General features: G+C 34.7%; 6 protein-coding genes across 6 annotated transcripts; 3 read left to right on the top strand and 3 right to left on the bottom strand.

The window, feature by feature from the left end:
* Positions 1–1,075: 1,075 nt before the first annotated feature.
* LOC108807176 (MD-2-related lipid-recognition protein ROSY1) lies at positions 1,076–2,256 on the bottom strand. The gene is made up of 3 exons (XM_056988298.1): positions 2,080–2,256; positions 1,691–1,789; positions 1,076–1,609 (listed from the first exon to the last, which is right to left on the bottom strand). Exons 1-3 carry the CDS (start codon positions 2,168–2,170, stop codon positions 1,446–1,448), a joined length of 354 nt encoding a protein of 117 aa, XP_056844278.1. The 5' UTR covers positions 2,171–2,256; the 3' UTR covers positions 1,076–1,445.
* A 2,150-nt stretch (positions 2,257–4,406) lies between these two features.
* On the bottom strand, positions 4,407–6,313 carry LOC108810058 (chaperone protein dnaJ 3). The gene is made up of 5 exons (XM_018582187.2): positions 6,087–6,313; positions 5,655–5,968; positions 5,283–5,559; positions 4,999–5,197; positions 4,407–4,924 (listed from the first exon to the last, which is right to left on the bottom strand). The coding sequence occupies exons 1-5, from the start codon at positions 6,237–6,239 to the stop codon at positions 4,596–4,598; spliced, it is 1,272 nt and encodes a 423-aa protein (XP_018437689.1). The 5' UTR covers positions 6,240–6,313; the 3' UTR covers positions 4,407–4,595.
* A 2,267-nt stretch (positions 6,314–8,580) lies between these two features.
* On the top strand, positions 8,581–10,392 carry LOC108810059 (glycosyltransferase BC10). Its single transcript, XM_018582188.2, has 2 exons — positions 8,581–9,867; positions 10,004–10,392. The coding sequence occupies exon 1, from the start codon at positions 8,783–8,785 to the stop codon at positions 9,845–9,847; it is 1,065 nt and encodes a 354-aa protein (XP_018437690.1). The 5' UTR covers positions 8,581–8,782; the 3' UTR covers positions 9,848–9,867; positions 10,004–10,392.
* A 2,577-nt stretch (positions 10,393–12,969) lies between these two features.
* Positions 12,970–14,451, top strand: LOC108810061 (uncharacterized). The gene is made up of 3 exons (XM_018582190.2): positions 12,970–13,425; positions 13,888–13,995; positions 14,079–14,451. Exons 1-3 carry the CDS (start codon positions 12,985–12,987, stop codon positions 14,388–14,390), a joined length of 861 nt encoding a protein of 286 aa, XP_018437692.1. The 5' UTR covers positions 12,970–12,984; the 3' UTR covers positions 14,391–14,451.
* Positions 14,452–14,575: 124 nt separating this feature from the next.
* Positions 14,576–17,017, bottom strand: LOC108810060 (outer envelope protein 39, chloroplastic). Its single transcript, XM_018582189.2, has 11 exons — positions 16,799–17,017; positions 16,535–16,601; positions 16,418–16,453; positions 16,179–16,323; positions 15,940–16,098; positions 15,798–15,868; positions 15,628–15,706; positions 15,434–15,549; positions 15,199–15,346; positions 15,033–15,102; positions 14,576–14,951 (listed from the first exon to the last, which is right to left on the bottom strand). Exons 1-11 carry the CDS (start codon positions 16,830–16,832, stop codon positions 14,788–14,790), a joined length of 1,089 nt encoding a protein of 362 aa, XP_018437691.1. The 5' UTR covers positions 16,833–17,017; the 3' UTR covers positions 14,576–14,787.
* Positions 17,018–20,308: 3,291 nt separating this feature from the next.
* On the top strand, positions 20,309–20,785 carry LOC108808502 (uncharacterized). Its single transcript, XM_018580633.1, has one exon. It carries the CDS (start codon positions 20,309–20,311, stop codon positions 20,783–20,785), a length of 477 nt encoding a protein of 158 aa, XP_018436135.1.
* Positions 20,786–22,005: the final 1,220 nt, after the last annotated feature.

Raw genomic sequence — 22,005 nt, 5'->3', positions numbered from 1 at the left:
GGACATCGAATATTACATTGCTTATTTCTACATGCACAAACAAACATAGACATGAATTGATTTTCATCTTGCACATGATCAAGTATACTCTTACAAGATCAATACATTAAACTTATACAAAACAAATGTATTTATTATCATTTATGATGGTTTGAAGAAGTTCTACCAGTGCAGATTAGAGGCTCTTGGGAGACCGGAAGCATCATCGACACTGAAACCACCATCAATGGAGTTACATAGTCTCTCTCTCTCTCCTCTCTCTCTCTCTCTCTCTCTCTCTCTCTCTCTCTCTCTCTCTCTCTCTCTCCTCTCTCTCTCTCTCTCTCTCTCTCTCCTCTCTCTCTCTCTCTCTCTCTCTCTCTCTCTCTCTCTCTCTCTCTCTCTTCTCTCTCTCTCTCTCTCTCTCTCTCTCTCTCTCTCTCTCTCTCTCTCTCTCTCTCTCTCTCTCTCTCTCTCCTCTCTCTCTCTCTCTCTCTCTCTCTCTCTCTCTCTCTCTCTCTCTCTCTCTCTCTCTCTCTCTCTCTCTCTCTCTCCTATTTTGAGCCATCCTGCTTTGAACCCGTCCCGCTTTGAGCTCATCCCGCGAGGCCCGCAATTTTGCGGGCCTATCAAATGGAGGCCCAATCCTGCCCTGCAGCAAGTCTTTACAGGACAGACCCGCGGTCCAGGTCCTTGATTGCCATCCCTATAGGCGCTACGTGTGCACTCGGATTGGGCCTAGCGATTAATGAAAAAATCGGAAATAAATTGAAGATTAATCGAAGATTAATTTTAGGGTATTCATTATATGTTTAATATATAAACTAGTATGAGTATCAAAAGGACGTGTGTCTGATATGGTCTAGTGGCTTGTGTCTGTTGTTTTCGCTTGATTAACTCGGGTTCGAAACGTGGGAGACAGTAGTTTTGCTGATTTTTGCCAAAACTCGGGCCGGCGTGGAATGAATCCGAATTGATCTAACTCGCTACGGTAGCCTTCCGTTTCACGATTATCCGGCCGATTATACAGCTCGGCAGCCGAGTTTTTGAACAAGGGTCTTATCAGAAGAACAGGTGAAGCATAAAGAACGTAATGAATATAGAGAAACAAAATATTGAGATGTAGATCAAAGGATTATGTTATTTGGACACAACACAAAGTCTACGAGAGAGAGAGAGAGGTTCACAAGCCTCAAAAGAGCATTTTTATTTGGACAACACACAAAAGTCTACGAGACAGAGAGAGGTTCACAAAAGAGGCAAACATATTTTCACAGGAGAACTTAACTAGCAGAAACCGTGGAAAACAATGTGATCTTGAATTTGAAGCTGATGCAGGCCAGTCGCCCGCCATCCTTGTCGTTTATCGTCATCTTAAGCGTATAAGTACCCTGTTCCAAAGAGAGATCAGCCAAGCAACCAGTTTTGATAATGATGTGGGAAACTGAGAGTTTCAAGAATATGACTTACGGGGGTGTAATAGAAGGAAGTGTTTGGGAATGAGAAAGGACAAAGCTGCCAGGTGCGATTGGGCAGGAAGACTCATCGCAGAGATCGTGTGTTTCGGTATGGACATGAACTCCAAAATATGAAACACTGATCACTACTTTTCCTCCAGAGATGTCTTCATCTATTCACACCAAAGAAATGTTGACAGACTTAATAAATGTTATGTAATGTTTCTAAACTTTTTTTAAGAAGGTCATCATACCAGTAGAACCAGTGATCTTAAATGTAGCGGCTTCGCCACTCACAACAGGGTCAGGAGAGATCTCCACACCCTTGACCTTAACGGGATCGAGCCTCTTATCTACAAAGAGTCAAAACGTACAGAGAGTAAGTAACCTAACAGTTAGGTTCCATGAAATTGATTTTATCTCACATGCGAAACAGATTTAAAAGCACTCGAGATTAATCAAATTCAAAGCTGCAAAAATGGAGCATGCTTTAAATTAGTGTCTTAAATAACCAAAATCCAGAGTAAAAGATGCAAAATTTAAAGGTTATGCCATCTATTACAAGCAACCATCCGGACAAAAAAAAACCCTAATCTAACAGGTGTCCTCGAGGAGAGTGTAAGAAGAGGGTTTAGGAACAAACCGCAGTTGTGGAAAGAAGTGGCGCGCAAAGAAGGTAAGAGGAAGAGCGAGAAGAGTAGAAGAAGCAGAGGCTGAGCTTGAGAAATCGCCATGGATGAGTTCGGATTTGATTTGATGAAGCTTAGCCGATTTTAATCTACAGGTGTTGAAAGAGTTTGGTATGTTTGACAACGATGAATATGGAATCTAACGGTTTATGTTCACTCCTTACCATCCAACGCTTCCGGTTTTTAGATATAACAAATAAATAAACGAAGAAGTTTCTAAATAAGAAATTCTCTAAGACGATCCTAAAAATTATTTTTATCACAAATATAGTACATAAAAATTAAATGAACAAATTATTTTTATTAATAGACATTTTTCCTTAGGATTAATTAATCTAAATTTATAGTTTAGATTTGCCTAGTATATTGGATTTAGAGGGGTTTAGGATTTTAAAAAATATATTTAAAATTTCAAATAGAACTATTTAAAATAGTTTCAAGAACTTTTGAATTTGAAAATAAATAATTTTTAAATTTATTTTTAATCTACACTATAATTCACAAAAATATTAATAATTAGATTTATTTATTAGACTAGATAATTATAAATTAATATAAGAAAAGATTGGCCAACATTAAAAATCACATATCTAAAAATAAAGAAGATTATTCTTATAAACATTGTGTTCTTATTCAAAAATAAGATTTACAATCATAAAAAGTTTAACATAAAGAAATAAAATAATGCATAATTAAATATTAGTTAAGCAAAAAAATAAATATAATGAATGTATAGCGTGGTTAATCAACAATTTAAAATGATTTGAATTTTAGTAATTTTATAGATGATTTTAGGTGAAATAAAATTTACTTAGTGTTTTTTTCTATAAGCTTATATAAAAGTACAAATATTTTCTATTTCTATTTTTAACTAAATTTTTTTCATTCAAACGCTATAAGTGACTAAAAAAATCTTATTATATATAAGTTAAATATATTCAATAATAATGAATTTCAAAAAAGTTTATCAAATAAAAATCCAATAAAACTAAATATTTATAATTCATATTTGAATAACAATTAATTTGCCATTTTATATAGATTACTTCAAATTTTTAGTTAAATACACTTATTGTAGTAATTAAAATCCAAAATATTTGTAATAGGTGATTATTTCCAAATTTAGTATAATATTTTATTTTGTGAAAAAAGTTTAGTATAATATATTTTTGCAAGAAAAAGATTGTTATATATAATAACAGTTTAAAACTTTTAAGTATAAAACTATAATTTGTGAGGGACTTCTCTCTCCTGTATTAGAGAAAGAAAGTTTCTCTTTTTTCTCTTATCACATCATAATTTTTTAGAGGGATAAATATTTTCTTTTTATTTTTATGATATTCAATCATTAGAATGATCTCTTTTTCTGGTTGCAGATTATACTTTCGTTTAGGTGATTTTGTCGTGTCTTTTCGAACTATTTTGAATCTGTTCTTCAATTTTCAAGCTTTTTATCTTTGAAGATAGTTTGATTTTAATAAATAATCAGAGTTCGTCTTTCAAAAAGATATTTAAATCCCGTTTAGTTTTTATGTCGGAATTTTTCTTCTTCCGATTATTCTTTTATATTTGTGATTATAGATGTTAATATTTACTCTTATTTATTATGAGCCGAGAGATGAGGCATCTTATATTTGTATTTTGGATTGATCTCAACTAATTTTTTCAGAAACGGGTGTGATTGGTAAAGACTGTAGGTGCCGTCCAGAATATTATTTATTTTTAAAACACCAAATTCACATCAATTAAGTTTTAATGAATTTTTAAAAATTACAGCTCGTGAAAAAACCTATATCTGTGCAAGTGTAATAAATGGAGAAAAATGGTAAAATATTTGTTTTTGTTTAATAAAAAAGTGTACTGATCCTATTAAAAATGAAATTTTGTCCCACTAAATTTTTTTCTTTGATCGGAGTACAAAATGTTTCTTGTTTCGGCACTGACTAGAGTCTAGAGATAAGATGCTAGTAATTTGTGGAAAATCCCAAGGAGTAGACTACAAAGAAACGATATGTTTAGTAGTGTTAGTTTATGACGGAGAAATTTCTACAGTGACCACTGACCAGCAAGGCTTACTTCCGTCCGTATGAGAGACACATGAAGAAATATGTATTGCGAAGGGAACTTAAAATTGCATACGTGGTTGTGATGAGATGCCCTTTGTCGACTTCAAAGTTTAAGTTCTAAATCTGATTAAATTTGTATCTTTGTTTTCTGGGCCTCTTTGTATTTTTAACACACGATCTATGTAATTATGCCCACTGGGTGATAACCAGTGAAATGTTGACAAAATTTCAATACTGTCATTAATTTAAGAGTGAGAGAACGAAACAAGTTGGTTTTCCAAGTCCATAAACCATAGCAAACTCCATAAGACTTCCAAATACACTGAAAATCAAAGAAAAGGAAGAGGCAAATGTTGGAGCCAAATCCCCCTCATCACGTCCTTTCTCTAAATTGGGTTACTTACTTACTGCTGGGCACATTGCACCCTCTGCGCACCTCCAGGATGGTCATCATCGCCTTCGTCATCATCATAAGCCTCTCTCTGAGCTTGTGCTTTCCTTCTCATCTCATCCTCAATGTCGACATCGTGCAGCGTCGTCTCCTCGCACTCATCAATCTCCATGTCGCTCAGCTGAGTAGTAGAAGGCTTGGGCAGAATAGCTTCAAATGCTTTGGTCTGGTCAGGGGTTAGCGAGTCCGGGAAATCCACTGTGAAGTGGATGTAGAGCTTACCCTTCATGAATGGCCTCTGGTATATCGGCATCCCTTCATCGCTTATTGCCTTGTATGAATCTACACAAAAACACAACATCAAGATTGAGTAATCATCACGTTTGGTTAAAAGTAGAAGCAATGAATACACATACCAGGTTTAACGACATCCCCGGGATAAGATTTGATGAGAAGATTTCTGCCATCCAAGTGGGTGAGGACGAAGGAGAAGCCGCATAGAGCTTCGGTGAGAGAGAGTGTGTGTTCTACAAAGAGGTCTTCTCCTTTTCTCTTGAACTTTGGGTGCTCTTTCTGCTGAATGACAAACACTATATCTCCAGTGACTGTGTCAGGCTGCTCCAAACACAAACAAAAAAACAAAGTTATAAATAAGGAAAAAGAAAAGGTTAAAAAAGAAAAGCAGAGTAAAAAAATGTACCGCTTCATCTGCTTGTCCTTCAAAAGTGATCTTCTGACTGTGCTGCATCCCTTTCTCAACATTCACTTCAAGAACTTTCTTCTCAGGGACGACTTTGTCTCCTTTGCATTGAGGACACCTGTCACGATCGTTGATGGTCTCCCCCGTGCCTTTGCACTCGTTACAAGCATGCTGCATCTGCTGGATCATCCCAGGTCCAAGCTGCCTGATTGTCACCTTCATACCCGTACCCTGACACCCACCGCATTTCATAGAGGCTCCAGATTTCGAACCCTTTCTGCAAAAACAATAAAAACAAAGCCTTTCTTTTAGCATCTGGGATCATCATCATGTCAGATGAAACATTGGAAAAAGAAAGTTAAGACAACAGACCCGTTGCACTTAGAGCAGAGAGCGTTTCTAGAAAGAGAGAGCTTCTTGGTGGTACCAAGGTAGAGATCCTCAAGGGAAACTTTCAAAGGATGAACAACATCTTCACCACGCCTCTGCCTCCTTCCTCTGCTGCTACCTCCACCTCCAAAGGGGCTGCCACCTCCAAAGAAGGATGAGAAGATATCAAAAGGGTCATGCCCGCCTCCTCCTCCACCACCCATTCCTTCCTTGAGTGCATCCTCTCCGTACTCATCGTATATCTCTCTCTTCTCTGGGTCGCTCAGAACTTCATACGCCTGTGCTAGCTCTTTGAACTGCAACCCAATCAATCAATTCCACAAAATCGGACCAATTGCTCAATTACAAGACAAACTCAGATCGGATCTAGACGCAAAACAGATCGAATCGAGGTGGAAAGGGATCTTTTTTTACCTTCTCAGGATCTCCACCCTTGTCGGGATGGTTCTTGATTGCGGCTTTTTTGTAAGCCTTCTTGAGATCTTCGGGAGATGCTGTCTTGGGTACGCCTAAGATCTCGTAGAACTTTGTGTTGTCGCTCTTCTTCGTCGCTCCTCGCCCGAACATCTTTTCTCACGGAGACCAGGTTTGTTTTTTTCTTCTTCTTTTGTTTTCTCGGCTTATTGGCTTCTGGGAGGAATGACTTCTTATGCTTAAATGCGTTTTGCTCTAGCTCCCAGTCGAACTCTCTAGAATGTTTTATTACTAATTATTTATTTTAATATTATTTCTTTTCCAACAAGAAAAGAGAATAAGCCCTGCCATTTTGTAAATTAGAAATATAGAATCCTTCGGCGCCTGACCGGAACAAATGTAAGCCCAAGGTAGTGGTTGCTAAATTGCATTAGTAATTACTTGCGTATATACATATGTACAGTGAAATTTCATAAATTAGTAAATATGATAAACTAACAACATTTTAGCAGTCGTTAATTGGACCGATGCAAAAAAAAAATGATACAATTCGGTAAAATAATAAAAAAATATTTTGAAATTTTATGTAAATATATATCTCAATACAAAGTCGCAATATTATTAATTCTAATGTATTTTCATAAATAAATTTTGAATATGTTTGCTGGTGTTTTTGTTTGCCACCCAGGTGATTCATCATTCATCTGGCTGAATATGCGAATCAATGCTCATTTAATGCATTATATTGCAATATTTAGATGGTGGTGAGTAACAGTGTTTTACAGTCTGTTACTGTGGTTTCGCTAAATCTGTAGGTGCAGATCATGGTTGTTTGCGTCCAAACTTGCTGCTTCACGCGCATGTGGACCATGAGGATGGGCTCCTCAGTTCTAGTGGTGTGGCAGCGGCCGTGTTTCATATAGGAGGTGAGACACAGTGCCAAGGTTTGGGTACTGTTTCAGAACCACCAGTTCTTTGTTATACTCTTAGATTATTTTGAGGACGACAGACCAAGCTTTCAAATAGATGATGTGATCATGGTCCAGCCAGCTGATGAAGATATCTAAGCCATTTCTGAAGGTTCTATGACTCGTTGTAGAACCAAGAAACTCAGTAAAGCTAGGTTTATTTAAGATAGCATGACAGCTAGAAAAAATGTCTTGGTCGAGACTTAATCAACCAAAACACATTCATAACCATTTAAGCTACTCCATTTTTAAGATGATGATGATCGTCATAAAATATATAAATAAATGAAAGAAAACTGTTGTCAAAAAAAAAATGAAAGAAAACTAATAACTAGTTATTATGATTAAGTTATTTTAAAATAGTTATATAGAATGATCTTGTATTATATATTTAATATGAAATGGTATGTTAAATACTTTAATCATCTTTTTAATGATGATTTATTATGATACTATAATTATGAAATTGATTACGTATATGATACAATTTTACATGTCTTATAAGAATTTCTGAAAATGCATTTATTTTTATTAGTTACATATGTTTAATCGACAGTATTTTAGATAAATAAATTTAATTATTACATCAATATATTTTATAATTAATATTCAACTGAAAGTAAGTATAGAATGCATTAGAATTCTAAAACAATATTTTTTACATTAAAAATGCTAAAGCGACATTCTTTAAGAAATAGATAGAGTAAAGTGCTTTTTCAAAAATTGAAAATTAGACCTCTTGACAAAAAAAAAAACTGATGAACACTTAATTAAACTACTTGATTAAATGTATGTGCTTCCAATACTTTAGAATATGTAAGTGTGATAGGATGACACATCTGACGATTAATAAATTAATAGTAACAAAATATTCAACTGAATCATTGTGTGATTGTATAGTCAATATAGAATAACTATTTACTTCAACTTTAAAGTTACTTTAAGTTTCACTCAAATATTACCAATTAGGTGAAATATTGTTTTCTTGTTTTTACTCTAGTTATTGTTTTGACAGAGATATACACACACTTATTTTTACTCCATGTTTTGCTAAAATAACACTAGTTACTCTATTTTTCTTTTCTCTATTTCTTCTTTTCAACCATTTTATTTTCATTTGTTTTTCACATCTTTATTTACTCTACTTTACTCTCACTAAACCAATCACACGCTAGATAAGAATAAAAGTAAAACAAAAGCAGTGTAGTGCATTTCTCTATAGATTGAAAGAAAAAAATTACTCAGTTTCACACCTTATGTACATCGATCTAGTTCTAGTCCTCTAGACATTAAACACGTTGACGTTGATCATTTTCCTAAAAACTAAACTTAACAAAAAAGATAAATAAATAAATACATCATCAAACTATCACCGACGAAGATAACGGCGTTAACACAAGTGTCATCAATAGAGGCAAGGAACGCAATTGTTACACGACGCCGTTAGCGACATAGAACGGTGTATGGGGTCATGGATTGACACAAGTACCCTCAACTGGCGTCGGACGCAATCAAACAAAATCACAATCATCTTCCGTCACCACCTTTTATCATCCTCTTCATAAGATGGTCATCAGTCACTCTGAGAGACCTAAGATCCCTTAACTCTTCCTCACTCTTCACATCCTCTTAAAAGGCCAAAAGTTACAAAGCTTCAAATCCTCTTTTTTGGGTGAAGTGAAGTACATGGGAAAGCTAAGCTAGGCACATTCCTCCTCTAGGACAAAAATGTTGTCGAACCAGTTCGTAATCTCCTTCTCCCTCCTCCTCTGTCTCCCCATCCTCTTCTTCCTCCTCGCCCCTCATGTCTTCCTTCCTCCTCCTCGCGAATCCCCCATCCCCATCGCCGACGAGATCGACGACCAGATCCTCTTCCGCCGCGCCTCCGCCGGCTCCTCCTCCCATCTCTCCTCCGGCACCCCACACCCCAAGCTCAAAATCGCCTTCCTCTTCCTCACCAACTCCGACCTCCACTTCGCCCCACTCTGGGACCGCTTCTTCTCCCCCCACCCTCCCTCCCTCTTCAACGTCTACGTCCACGCCGACCCCTTCTCCAACGTCACCGTTCCCTCCTCCCCCTCCTCCGTCTTCCGCAACGCCTTCATCCCCTCCGCCAAACGCACCTCACGCGCCTCCCCCACTCTGATCTCCGCCACGCGCCGCCTCCTCGCCGCCGCCCTCCTCGACGACCCCGCCAACGCCTACTTCGCCGTCCTCTCCCAGCACTGCGTCCCTCTCCGCTCCTTCCCCTTCGTCTACCGATCACTCTTCGAATCCCCCCCGGACGATCCGACGACCACCTCCAGAGGCGTCCGCCTCTCGTACCGTAGCTTCCTCGAGCTCATCTCCGACGAGCCGAGGCTCTGGAAACGCTACGTCGCTCGGGGAAGACACGCCATGCTCCCCGAAGTCCCCTTCGAGAAGTTCCGTGTGGGCTCTCACTTCTTCGTCATGACGAGGAGACACGCGCTCCTCACCGTCAGAGACCGTGTCCTGTGGAGGAAGTTCAAGATCCCTTGTTACGAGTGTTTCCCCGAGGAGCATTACTTCCCCACGTTGATGAACATTAAGGATCCTGAGGGTTGCACTGGTTACAGTCTTACACGTGTCAATTGGACTGCTACTGTCAAGGGTCATCCTTATACTTACAAGCCTGAGGAAGTCTCTTCCGACCTGATTCACCGGCTCCGGCTTTCTAATCATTCGAGCTCCTACTTTTTCGCTAGGAAGTTTATGCCTGCTTGCTTGAAACCTCTCCTGGCCATTGCGGATTCGGTCATCTTTAGGGATTGAGAATTTGCTTTCTTTTCTTGGTAAGTCCACCTCAACAACATTCTCACTTTTTACCTTAGGGTGTTAATTGATATTATTTCTCTGTAAAACTGTGTTTTGGACTGTTAATTTAGAAGTAATGAGAAGAAAGTTTATTTTTTCATCTCTCGCTTTCAGGGGAGATTTGGATATTTTCTCCTTTGCAAGCAATTGGATGGAGGTGTTGTCAATCATAGATTATGGTTTCTTCATATGAAGGCAATGTGCAAGCCAATCACCATCGCATGAGGCTGGAAAATACAAAGTATTGAGAGAGAGGAATGGAATTTGTATTTCAGATGATGATGATGATTAGCTTAGAAAATTTATGCGCTTCTGAAATGTTATCACACGAGAAGGCTTAGAGATACCAAAGATGTAGGGTTTTCTTTTCTTAATTCTTTTTGGGTGTAAAATGGAAGAATGCTGCTTTGCTTTTGCTTCTTTGGAACTAGTACTGTAGATAAACCCCAAAGTCGTTGGGATTGTAGCACTAAGGAAGATATATAAGCAGGGATTGTTTGTTCTCATTTGAAGTAAAGTATCAGCTTCAGAGTCATACTTTACCGGTTCTTTTTGACCTCTTTAATTTCGCCTTTTGAATGATCTATACACAGGGCTTGACAACTGCAATATGAAATATTTAGCTTCTCCCTGTTGGAAAATCAGTACTCTAAAGAAAATCAGGGAAATATAAAATTTAAAACTCCGAAAGAATCTAAAAGACATGGCAGAAGATTACAACGCATACGAAAGATATAATTATTCAATTGTTGTCCGATCCGTGAATGTGGGTTGGTTGTGCACCACGCGTCTAATCAAATCTAATCAGTAATCAGCAGTTGTTGAGTGCTGTTATAATACTTGGAATCTTTGAAAGGAACATCTGAGTAACACGTTGCCTTGCAGTTGGGCCGGGCACTTGTTTATGATTGAATCCAACAGAAATTGGTTCTCTTAAATTAATTTATTACTTGCATAATTATTAATTAGAAAAATTTCATAAAATTTATTTTATCATAAAAATACTCCAACTAAATTTGGTAAAGTTTTTTAATACCCAAATTTTTTCCCACTCGAATTAGTACTCAAACTATTTATTTTGTCTGTTTCAATATATTTTACTAGAATTATGCTCATTTTAATACCTAAAGTATATTCATTTTAATAATACATTTTAAATAAAACTTAATTTTATAGGTAACATTTCTTGAATAATCTTAAACTTTTATAATATGAGTTTTAGTTTTAATTTTAAATCTAGTTTGTCTTAAATATTTATAATATGAATTATAATATGACAAAATTATTGAATATATCATTTGAAATTTAGTGTTTATATATTTTGTAATTATATATAATATGATTCATCTGTTTTGTTCGTCATTATTAATATAATATGGTTTGTATTTTTATTTGTAATTTATTTGTCATCAATTATTAATGAATACCAACAAACATTCTAAAATGATAAGATGAATCTTTATTTTAGTTTGCAGTAAGTATTTTTATAGATTTCATTAGTTTTTTATATATAACTTAGATTTCATTAATTATACTTTAAATTTTCACTTTATACATTACTAGTGGATTGTCATACTAAAACTTAATTTTATAGGTAAATAAATTTTGGATAATATTAAACTTTTATAATATGAGTTTAGTTTTGATTTTAAATTTAGTTTGTTTAAATATTTATAATATGAACTAAAATATGACAAAATTATTGAATATATGATTTGAAATTTAGTGTTTATATATATTTTTAATTATATATAATATGATTCTTGTGTGTTTGTTCATCACTATTGATATAATATAGTTTGTATTTTTATTTCGTAATTTATTTGTCAACAATTATTAATGAATACCAACAAACATTCTAAAAATGATAAGAGGAATCTTTATTTTTAGTTCGCAGTAAGTATTTTTATAGATTTCATTAGTTATACTTTAAATTTTCACTTTATACATTACTAGTGGATTGTCATACTATGCACAGGATGTAAATTAATTGTGTATCACAGTGATTGATATACTTTTGAAAATTTTGTTGTTTCCATTGTAAATTAAGATTTGGACATCACGTGTGAAAAATATTATTTGTGGTTTTCTAATGGTAGCATAATTTTCTTTTTTTGTTAACAGTACTTGCTGATGATGTTAACATTTGTATAGAATGGATAATTGTTTATGGAAAAGTGACAAAGACATTTGTATAGAATAGACATTTGTATAGAACAGAGAATTGTTTATGAAAAAGTGAAAAAGATATTGATGAGTAGCTTTTCAATCATTCGGACCACATGTTTGTTTGTGGGGGATGGTTTTTATGTGATTATTGCGGGATTTGTAGATTTTGAAGAAAACATATAATAAATGTTTTATGTATAAATGTTAAGAGTTGGTTAGAAGCTCTTAGATAAAATATAAGAAATTGGAAAGAAGGATTTACATGAAATACATAAATTCAATTTGCTTATAATAGTAGCATAAGTTGCATCTATTCTTTATATTGTCAGGATGACACGTTATTATCGTAGCTGTTGTTGTTAGGATTGCTATGTAACACAAGAGCTGTTTCACACATACTCCATACAAAAATGTTTTGATTTATTTACATTGATTTCTCGTGGTATTGTTTTGTTTCTATTCAAGTTTTGTTGAAGTATGTTTTCTCCACATATGTCTTTCTCTCTTCTCTCCATAACATAATAACTGTATAAAACAACAGTGAGATACAAACTTTCCACTGTTAACTGGAGATGATCCACTATGGCGCACCAACGAAAAAAAGTTCTCCGCCTTGGTATAATAGAAGAGTGGTTACTGGTTAGGAGTTACTATATTCATAACTTATATCGGTTTTAGTCTCCAACAAGAACGGATCACTGAAACCCAAAATAACTAAGAAAAAGCCATTATTTAGAACTAGTAATTAGAACCACATTGTATTGTTAAAAAACCTTCTAAAATAAAAGACAAGCCTGTGAAACTTTTCTATATTCTTAAACAATTTTAAAACAGTTAATTTTTCAAAAGTACGAAAAAGCTATATTTTTCCTTAGAAAAAAAAAAGTAAAAAAAAACTTTTGGAATTTTGCAAAGTCTGAAGTGTGATGAAGCTGGGGAAAACGACGAAGTGCGAACGTGAAAGCCACAAACAGACTCTCACCCACCCGTTCCCACCGTCCCCCTCTTTCCCTCTATTCTCTTTCTCACTTCACAGTTCCCAAACACACATTTCGAAAATGCAAACCCTAACGCTCCTCGTGGTGGTGGCTCTAACCATCGCCGGAGGTTTCAGCAGAGCCGCCGTCGCAGGAAACACCAACAGCGTCTACTCTCCTTGCTCCGACACCAGAATCCAGAGATCCGACGGATTCACATTCGGAATCGCCTTCTCCTCGCGTGCGTCTTTCTTCCTCAACCAGACCGTTCTCCTCTCTCCGTGCGACCGTCGTCTAACCCTTGCCGCCATGAACTCTCAGCTCTCCGTCTTCCGTCCTAAGATCGACGAGATCTCTCTCCTCTCCATCAACACCTCCTCTTTCTTCCCGGTACTACTTTTATTAATTGGTTTACTAATAATCAATTTTGAATTTGATAAGTATCAGATTTGTTTTTTCTTTTTATAGTGACAAGTCAAACATGAGTCTTTCCACTTTAGGTAACAAGTCCTTAATAGTTTCTATTTTAAGTCAATGTTCTTGAATTGATAGTGAAATTCAAAGTTGTATTTTTTTTTTTTTAATTCTGTTTAGGAAAATGCTTATCTGAGTGAATTTAATTGACTTTGGTTTCTTGAATATTTCCACTAATTAGATTGCTTCATGTCTCTATTACTTGAGGTTGATTAGGAAAAAAATATCAGATTTGGTTTTTATGTGATTTCAAATTAACCCATGACTAGGTTCAGACATCACTGGGTCCATCATGTTTTAATATACTGTACGTATTGGCTTTACAAGTACTTGATTTGGTTAATGCAATCAGCTATAATATGTTGTTTTGAATGTAAGGACAACTATGGTGGATATATGGTGGCTTTCGCTGGTCGGAAATACGCAGCTAGGTCTCCTCCGGCTTTTATTGCTAACTCCACCTACACCGTTACCAGTTTTACTTTGGTATATATCCATCCCCCCCCTCCTCCCTGGTATCAAATAATCTGATTATGTAAAAATCATGGCTCTTTTGGTATTTGCAAAAGGTGATGGAGTTTCAGAAAGGTAGGCTTCAAAACCTCTTCTGGAAGAGAGACGGGTGTGCTTCCTGCAAGGGGAACTCGAACTTTGTGTGCCTCAACAAGCAAGACTGTGCTATCAGAACGCCCAGCTGCAAAGGCCGAGGAGGCACTGTGGACTGCAGTCTCGGTATCCAGCTTGCGTTTTCCGGGACTGACAAACACTTGGCGGTTCTTAACTCGTGGTATGAAGTCGAGAACATGAAGCAGTATTCTCTTTACGGTCTTTATTCTAACCTCAAGAGCTCTCTTACCAGTCAGTTCAACAATTTCTTCTAAACCCCCTTTTTTTTTCTTTGATGTATGGTTATCGTATGAACCGTAATGTCCTCTTCTTGTTTGGATTGAATCCACTTACAAAAAAACCAAACCAAAAGACTTCAGTAAACCATCCAATTTCGATCACAGGTTAGATTTGGTTCAGCTTTAATAATCATACTGCAAACTAAAGCTCAACTCAGATATGGAAAAGCAAGCAAGAGATGCATTCAAAAATCAAATGTGTGTTTGATTAGCAGCATTCAGACAAAAACTCTGGCAGCTGCACACTATAACTTTTTGATCCTGTGGCAGTGTTAGCCTCGTCTTGTGGCGTTTCTGGTCTCACCTCAATACACAAATGTATATATATACGTGTGAATCAAGACACTGCATATGTGCTTCTCTTGATTTAGGGCTATGATGATGAGGCAAGGTTGGTGACACCAAAGTAAAGAGTCTTCTGGTTGAAAGCATTTATGGCATAATCAACCTGAAGGTGACCCAACGGAGACTTGAACCGTATTCCATACCCGAATCCATACCCAAACCCTGGCTTCCCATGTCTCAACGACGGGTTTCCTTAAAAAAACAAATTCCAATCGCATCAATTTTAGTGTTCAAACACAACAACAACTTCTTTATGGTTCAGAGGAGCTTTACCGGGGACAAGACGGCTTGAACCAAGGTCCGTTCCACAATCCAAGAAGATTGTTCCTTCTGTCATCTTGTTCTGCAAAAATAAAAAAACAAAGGAACCAAAGCTCAATTTAAAAACTTTTATGGTTCAGAGGGGGCCACAATAAAAGCAAGGCTTCCTCATTAGTACCAAAGGCAATGCCAATTCTGTATTAGCAACGAGGCAAGACCGTCCGGATCCAACAGCGCCCTCACCATATCCACGAACACTGCCTAGCCCACCAATGGCAAATGCTTGATAAGGAGCCATGTCTCCTACAATCGACCCACCTGTCAGGCTGTCACAAAAAAAGAGGTCAGAAATCAGAATCCACACCAAAAAAGCCTCTTCAACTTGTGTCAAGCAAGATTCATTCAGACAGTACCTTGCTAAGAGAAAGGCAGGTCCCAACCTGACACCTTTTGATGCAACAAATTTGAAACGGTTGAAGATAAGCCACTTGGACACAACCGGAATACCTTGTTCTATTTGCATGCTGAACTGAAGAAGCAAAAACACTAGTATGAGAGGAAAGGGGTTTTGCTGGGATATTGAAACAGAAACTGAAGAGCATCTTACGTGAGAAAGACCTTGGTCGTTAGCCTTTGCAAACCGGGATTCTTGCTTCAAAACGACCATACTGTCATGAGTATTTCCACTGCACAGCAAATAAATTATTCAGTGTCTTATGCTAAGTTAGTGCTCTCAAGGAAACAAAAACAAAAAAAAATTAAGGTTTAATATCTCACCTGCAGGTTACCGGAAATCCATCCACGTCTCTCGTTATCAAACGTCCTTCATCGTTCATAGGACGCACATGCTTCACCAATTTAAGAAAAAAATATATTACTCTTCTACCCTGAAGTAGTAGAACAACAATGCTGAAGGTACCTCAAATTTCACACTGGTTGTGCTGCTCCACTTTGAACTAGCCGGCTCGCTCAAGTCTAAACCAACTGCCAGTTTAGAGAGATTTACGCCTCCACTTCCTGACCGGGAGAAATTGTCATATGGAGTTCCGTGGACTCCAATCTCAGGTGACAGAGAATGCTGTGACATTTTTTTTATAAATTTTTTTATTGAAGCTATTAACATAGTATAATAAAATGCACATTCTTTCTCGTTGAAACCTGTATAAAGAAGCACTGTTGGGGACGCCACTCAGGTCTAGGTCTCCTGAAAGCTACGAGTACATTGGAATCGTACAACCCTTTATCCCACGATACATCAAGCTTCTCGCTTCCTCCAAACAAATTCGGATGCTTGATACACAGGCTGCCAACACAGACAGACAGATACCCATTTTCTCAACTGAAACACCATTTCAGTTCTTCAGAGTTAATCATTAAAAAGTCAAAAAATAACTTGCCTGCCAATCACTAGAGAAAGAGGACTGCTAGTGTCCCTGTGAAATTACATAAGAATTGATTTCAATGTTTTTGAGTTTGAGTTGAAGAATAGAGATGATGGGGAGGGAGAGGCAAACCTGAAAGCAGGAAAAATTAAAGAAGTATAAAGCTTGTGAGTGAAATCCACATTCACATCGATCTTGGCTGAAATGCAAATCAAACAGACAAAAACAAAAGAAATTAAAAAAAAGTGTTTTTCATTTACAAACAACCTATACATAATTATAATACAATCAGGGCTGTGTGTTAGTTAATTGACAATCAAGTTCCAGACTTTCTCATTTTTTTTTCAACATTATTATCACATCGATGGCAGATAGAAGGAGAACATAAGAATGGACCTCTGCCAGCGTGGACGCTCTTCTGAGCTCCCATGGCGATGATGGCCTAAGAGAAAGTTCAAACATAAAGAGAACCCAATACAGGATTTGGCATAAAGTGAAACAAGCAATGGGGGGTTACTGTTTTTGATTTAAAACTGAGAAGAAAAGGAGGAATCTTTGGTTTCGTGGATTGCAGAGGATTTTGATGCCTAGGATGTGTAGACAAGGAAGGAAGTTTTTGGTTTATCTCTTTCGTCCTTATTCTCTTCTGTGTTGTGGGCTTTATCCACGTGGGCCGTCTCTACTATCATATAGAGAAATTGGATCATATGGCCATGAAAAAAAACATAATTCACTTACTAGCTATTTTCTAGCTATACACTCCGTTACATATACATATTAATACTATAATATCCTTTTTCTTTCTTGACCAGTGAAATCTGCAGATAAAAAAAATTAATAATTATTTTATGTTAAATAATTTGTAACACTTCAACATTCATATCCTCCTCCTTTGTAACTCTTCTTAACTTTTTACGAAAGCCATAAACTCATTCACAGATTAGATCCACATCATCACTACCGTCTGAGTTCTGAGAATATTTTGTGATCGGAGAACTTCTCTCAAATCCCAATTTTCTCTGTTTCTAAAATAACCAGTTCTCTGCCGCAGTTACAGCAAGGTGCCGGAAACAACACCCAAACCAATTCGCCTCCACATCACACGGGAGATGAGCATCACCCCGGCCGACGGCGTTGCGACTCCGTGCATCCATCTTCCCAATCCAAGATTTGTTATTGAGCAAAGACGAAACGTGAAAACTCGTAAGTTTTCGAAGGAGATGAACGATGGATATATTTCTGTACTATTTTGTGAAATGTAATAGATTGTATTTCTTTCGAATTTGGCTATGTTCTTATTTGCCATGTTTATTAATATATAATGTATTATTACTATGTTATATTTCATTCGATTCTTGAAAAGAAGGTTCAATCTTGTTCTTTGTTGTTTCATGTTCTATTGATATGAGTTTTGTATCAGTGTATATATGTGTTTATATTAGTGTGTATATGATTTTGTAAAGAAAAATAATACGTTGAACGTAAATGGAATAGAATTTTGTGATATATCATTTGTCATCTTTTATATTCTATATGCATGTGTAGAATTGAAATGCATTTACCGATATTTTGAAATTTGAGTATTTAGTTTATAAAAGATTGAAGTTGACATTGGATTAGGATTTATATTTACATGTATGGTTTAGTGATTAGTGGTTAGGGTTTAGTTTATAAAGATTGGGGTTAACCTTAGATTAAGGTTTATATTTCCAAGTAGGGTTTAGTGATTAATTAATAGGGTTTAGTTTATGTACGATTGGAGTTGACATTAGGGCAAGCATTACCACCTTCCATGAAGGCATAGCCATATCAACATTTGAGAAATATGTTAAGATGATATCTAGATTTCAACTACATTTTCACATTTTCTATTATATATACTTCATGTAAAATGGTAATACATCTTACTAGAATTTGAAAATTTGAGGTTAGTTTACGGAAGATTAGGGTTAACATTGGATTAGGGTTTATTCCATGTAGGATTTAATGATTAGTTGATATGGTTTAGTATTTAAATGTTGGGGTTAGGTTTAGTATTTTGTGGTTGTGAATGAAGCTAGAGTCCTATACTATTTCGCTGATATGGATTACACTTTTTATTAAAGAGTTTTCTATGTTATTTATTCTTTTTACTATCTATAATAATTAAGTACGTGGTAAACAAAAATATATCGACGTCATCCACTTTATCCATATGTAACATGTTATTTATTACTATTAGGGGTATCGAGTCAAAGAGGTGTTAAATGCTAGTTTGCACGTTATGTCAAAATCAATACCATTTACTTAATTGCTTCTTTAAATATGGCTAGTTCACAAATTAGTCCTAAATTATACTCCCTCCGTACTACTTTAAGTGATGTTTAAACATTTTTGTTTTGTTTCATAATAAGTGATGTTCTCACATTTCTAGATAGAATTTAATATCAATTGAAATTTGCAACCAATTACAAAATACTACATGTTTTTCTTATTGGTCAGACTGATTTTATTTAATACAATTTTATGTAACCAAGATAAATTGCATAGAAATTTGTATTTTCTTAATTTTTGTGTAAAAACCTTAAACATCACTTAAAATGGTACATAGGGAATATATACTAGAGAAACTCAAATGGTTCCAAAAAAAAACTCAAATGGTTCATAGGAAAACAAATGGTAATAATTTATTTATGTATATATATGTTAATGAGAACTTATCAGTTGAATAAAAAAAATTTTAAAAGGAATAATTTTAAATATCATTGATTTTTTTCATCATAAAAATAGCATACAATTTACTAAAAATATAAAGACATAGACATCTATTTAATTTATTTAATATAGTGAAATAAATACAATTTATCAAATAAAATCTAAGAATGTCTTTTTATAAAAGTAAATTTTATTTTTGAGGTAAGATTTATTTATTTTAGAATGAGATTCCTAAAAATATAATAAATATATTTAACAATTACAACAACTCGATTTCGAATAATATGCCCATACTCAAATTTTATTAATGGTAAATTAAATTGTACTAAAGTATGTATTAGAAACCTTTGTGCATGTTAGTACACATTAAGAATAGAGAGTTTTGCTAATAAGATAAGAGACAACTAATCGCATATATTACACATTTGCTACAAAACCATTTTGATACTTTTCGACATTAAATACATTTTATGAAATTCATATTAACATATTTGAATTGTTTTAGGAAAAAAGCAAATCATGATATTAACATATATATGCCTTTAACAAAAAATATTTTTGTGTGAAATTATGGTGGAAAAAGCAGTGTTAAAATAGGTTAACTTCATTAACGATAATTAATAGTTGAGGCCTTGAAAATTTTAAAAAACATAAAATTTTAGTTGGAAGTTTTTCATCCGATCTAAAAATAGTTGGGGTTTGAATTATTAAAAACTCTAATTATATAAAATTTAGTGACCACTATCCACACAAATATAAAATTTGGGACTATTAGCTGGAAATTAATTAATATTAAAATGAAGCAACCGTAGCAGTGTTTTGTTATAATGAATTTGGTTAGTTAGAGAATTGGTTGAAAAGAGCTCCAAACAAAAGTCCAAACGGAAACGAACTTTCTATAAAAAATACGTTCATATTATGAAAAGGCACAAAACGGAAACTAACACCATGCAAACTATATTTCTATATTAAGTCGATTGCCTGGTGAAGAAGTTCACAAACAAATAAAACAAATGAAAATAGATGTGAGCAAACGACCACCCCCGTTTCAGTTGTTTTCCTCTATTTATCGCACCAACAAACTAACCAAAGTGTATTAATTAACGAGTAAAACCGTTAACAAAAATCTGTACTAATAAAACCCAGAAGTTACAAGATTTGAGAAAACAAAACACAATCAAGAGTTAAGACGCAATAACTCAAAAATCTACAATGAGGATGAATCCCCAAACCCTTGTCACGAATCTTCTCATCCTTCTCCTTGTACAAATCTCAAACTTATCAGTAGTTGTAAACTCCTTAGAAGCGTACCACAAACAATACTACAGACCAGAGTTTAGGGTACGGGCAAATGCGGTTGTACGAATCGTCATCTCCAATGATCTGTTTGGTTTAAAGAATAATGGAAATGCAGGTTTTGTATGCACAAACGGTAGTAAGGTATGGAGGAAAAGCAAACCAGGAGACAAATACGTTGTGGTCCAATTCGAGTACGACGGTAAGAGGAGGCAAGCTTCCACGCATTGTCATCTCCGGTCCAGATTTGGATTTGTGAATTTTCAGATTAATATTAATCCGGACACATCTGCTTATTGTTACCCTAGCTACGTATGTGGTTACTCAGTTCGAAAAGATGGAGTTTATTACAAGCCTGAGATGAAGCTTTATCCATGGACGAGGCAGAAGTAATGTTTTTTTTTTTTTTTTGTCACTTAAGGCAGAAGTAATGTTATATATACAAATAATGGTGATGCCGGTATGTGAGGAATCTGTGCGTTGAAACTTGTAGGTGTAATTATTTTAAGAATTTTATATCGTTTTTTTTTCGTAACATAAAACTTAGTTAACACACTGAGTTCTTTTGTACGATCTGGCAATGCTCCGATTGGTGGTGACATATAGAATTAAGATTGATTTGCAGCATGTAATTTGATGTAATTTGCAGAGTATATAATAAAAACAATAAATTTATATGGTAGGTTTGCAGTAAAGATAAGAGTTTTATATTGTTAAAATTAATGATCGTAACTTTTTGATGTACAAATTGAAAAACGAGTTTTGTAAAACAATCAAAATATGAATTATAATAATGAAGTATTTATTAAAAAATAAAACATTATCTCATTTTAAGATAAATAAATGATAATAAAACTATTTTTCTTTTTAATTTGTATAAATAAAATTTTGACAATATATATATATATATATATTATATTCAATAAATTATAGTTACTAATAATATAATTGATTGGTAACCTTTTTGTTATATAAAAATTACTAACTTTTTGTCTGTAAATTTTAATTACCAAACATAATTAATAATTTAAAGTAAAAATAAATTTTGTTGAATAATTTAAATGGAAATAAGATTGCTTTTAAAAAAGACTAACAATAAATAGTTGTGTACAATTGTTGATAATATCTATTAAAAAATACTATTACCATGCATGTTTCAAAATGTTGATAACATTGTTTATTGTTAAAAACAAACAAACTTGGAAATAACAAAATCACCAAAACATTAACTCAAGTTCTAATACACCCACTTTTCCTTGATGTTGGTTTAGCATTTGATTTAGTGATTTTACAAAGAAGAAATTATATACCACAATATAACTCAAACACAAAACTAAAAAGTAAAAACTAATTTATGATTAATATTTTCATTTATACCTTTAATAAATTTTACAACGGTTAACTGAAAGAGAGTCACTTGTGGCTTATGAATTACATAATTTTTTTATCTTACATATTTTTTTTGTTTTTCTTAAAAATGAAAAAAAAATTGGAAACCATATTGAAAAATTGTTGTGTGCTAATATCCATATGATAATAAAGCTTGTCCCAATATATATTTGATTAATTATTATTTGATTAATTATTAACCGGAATTAATCTTCTAATTAAGT

Source organism: Raphanus sativus, chromosome 6 (assembly GCF_000801105.2).
Source record: "Raphanus sativus cultivar WK10039 chromosome 6, ASM80110v3, whole genome shotgun sequence".
Classification (NCBI taxonomy): Eukaryota; Viridiplantae; Streptophyta; class Magnoliopsida; order Brassicales; family Brassicaceae; genus Raphanus; species Raphanus sativus.
This window is presented reverse-complemented; position numbering and strand designations above follow the sequence as displayed.

Coding starts and splice junctions, on each gene's coding strand:
- LOC108807176 (XM_056988298.1), bottom strand. CDS start 2,170: ATGGCGATTTCTCAAGCTCAGCCTCTGCTTCTTCTACTCTTCTCGCTC. Junction 1,790..2,079: donor CACTTCTTTCCACAACTGCG/GTTTGTTCCTAA, acceptor GACTCTTTGTAG/ATAAGAGGCTCGATCCCGTT. Junction 1,610..1,690: donor TAAGATCACTGGTTCTACTG/GTATGATGACCT, acceptor TGGTGTGAATAG/ATGAAGACATCTCTGGAGGA.
- LOC108810058 (XM_018582187.2), bottom strand. CDS start 6,239: ATGTTCGGGCGAGGAGCGACGAAGAAGAGCGACAACACAAAGTTCTAC. Junction 5,198..5,282: donor AAGGACAAGCAGATGAAGCG/GTACATTTTTTT, acceptor TGTTTGGAGCAG/CCTGACACAGTCACTGGAGA. Junction 4,925..4,998: donor CGGGGATGTCGTTAAACCTG/GTATGTGTATTC, acceptor GTTTTTGTGTAG/ATTCATACAAGGCAATAAGC.
- LOC108810059 (XM_018582188.2), top strand. CDS start 8,783: ATGTTGTCGAACCAGTTCGTAATCTCCTTCTCCCTCCTCCTCTGTCTC.
- LOC108810061 (XM_018582190.2), top strand. CDS start 12,985: ATGAAGCTGGGGAAAACGACGAAGTGCGAACGTGAAAGCCACAAACAG. Junction 13,426..13,887: donor ACACCTCCTCTTTCTTCCCG/GTACTACTTTTA, acceptor TTTGAATGTAAG/GACAACTATGGTGGATATAT. Junction 13,996..14,078: donor CCGTTACCAGTTTTACTTTG/GTATATATCCAT, acceptor TATTTGCAAAAG/GTGATGGAGTTTCAGAAAGG.
- LOC108810060 (XM_018582189.2), bottom strand. CDS start 16,832: ATGGGAGCTCAGAAGAGCGTCCACGCTGGCAGAG. Junction 15,869..15,939: donor CAACCAGTGTGAAATTTGAG/GTACCTTCAGCA, acceptor AAATTGGTGAAG/CATGTGCGTCCTATGAACGA. Junction 15,103..15,198: donor CAGAATTGGCATTGCCTTTG/GTACTAATGAGG, acceptor TTATTTTTGCAG/AACAAGATGACAGAAGGAAC.
- LOC108808502 (XM_018580633.1), top strand. CDS start 20,309: ATGAGGATGAATCCCCAAACCCTTGTCACGAATCTTCTCATCCTTCTC.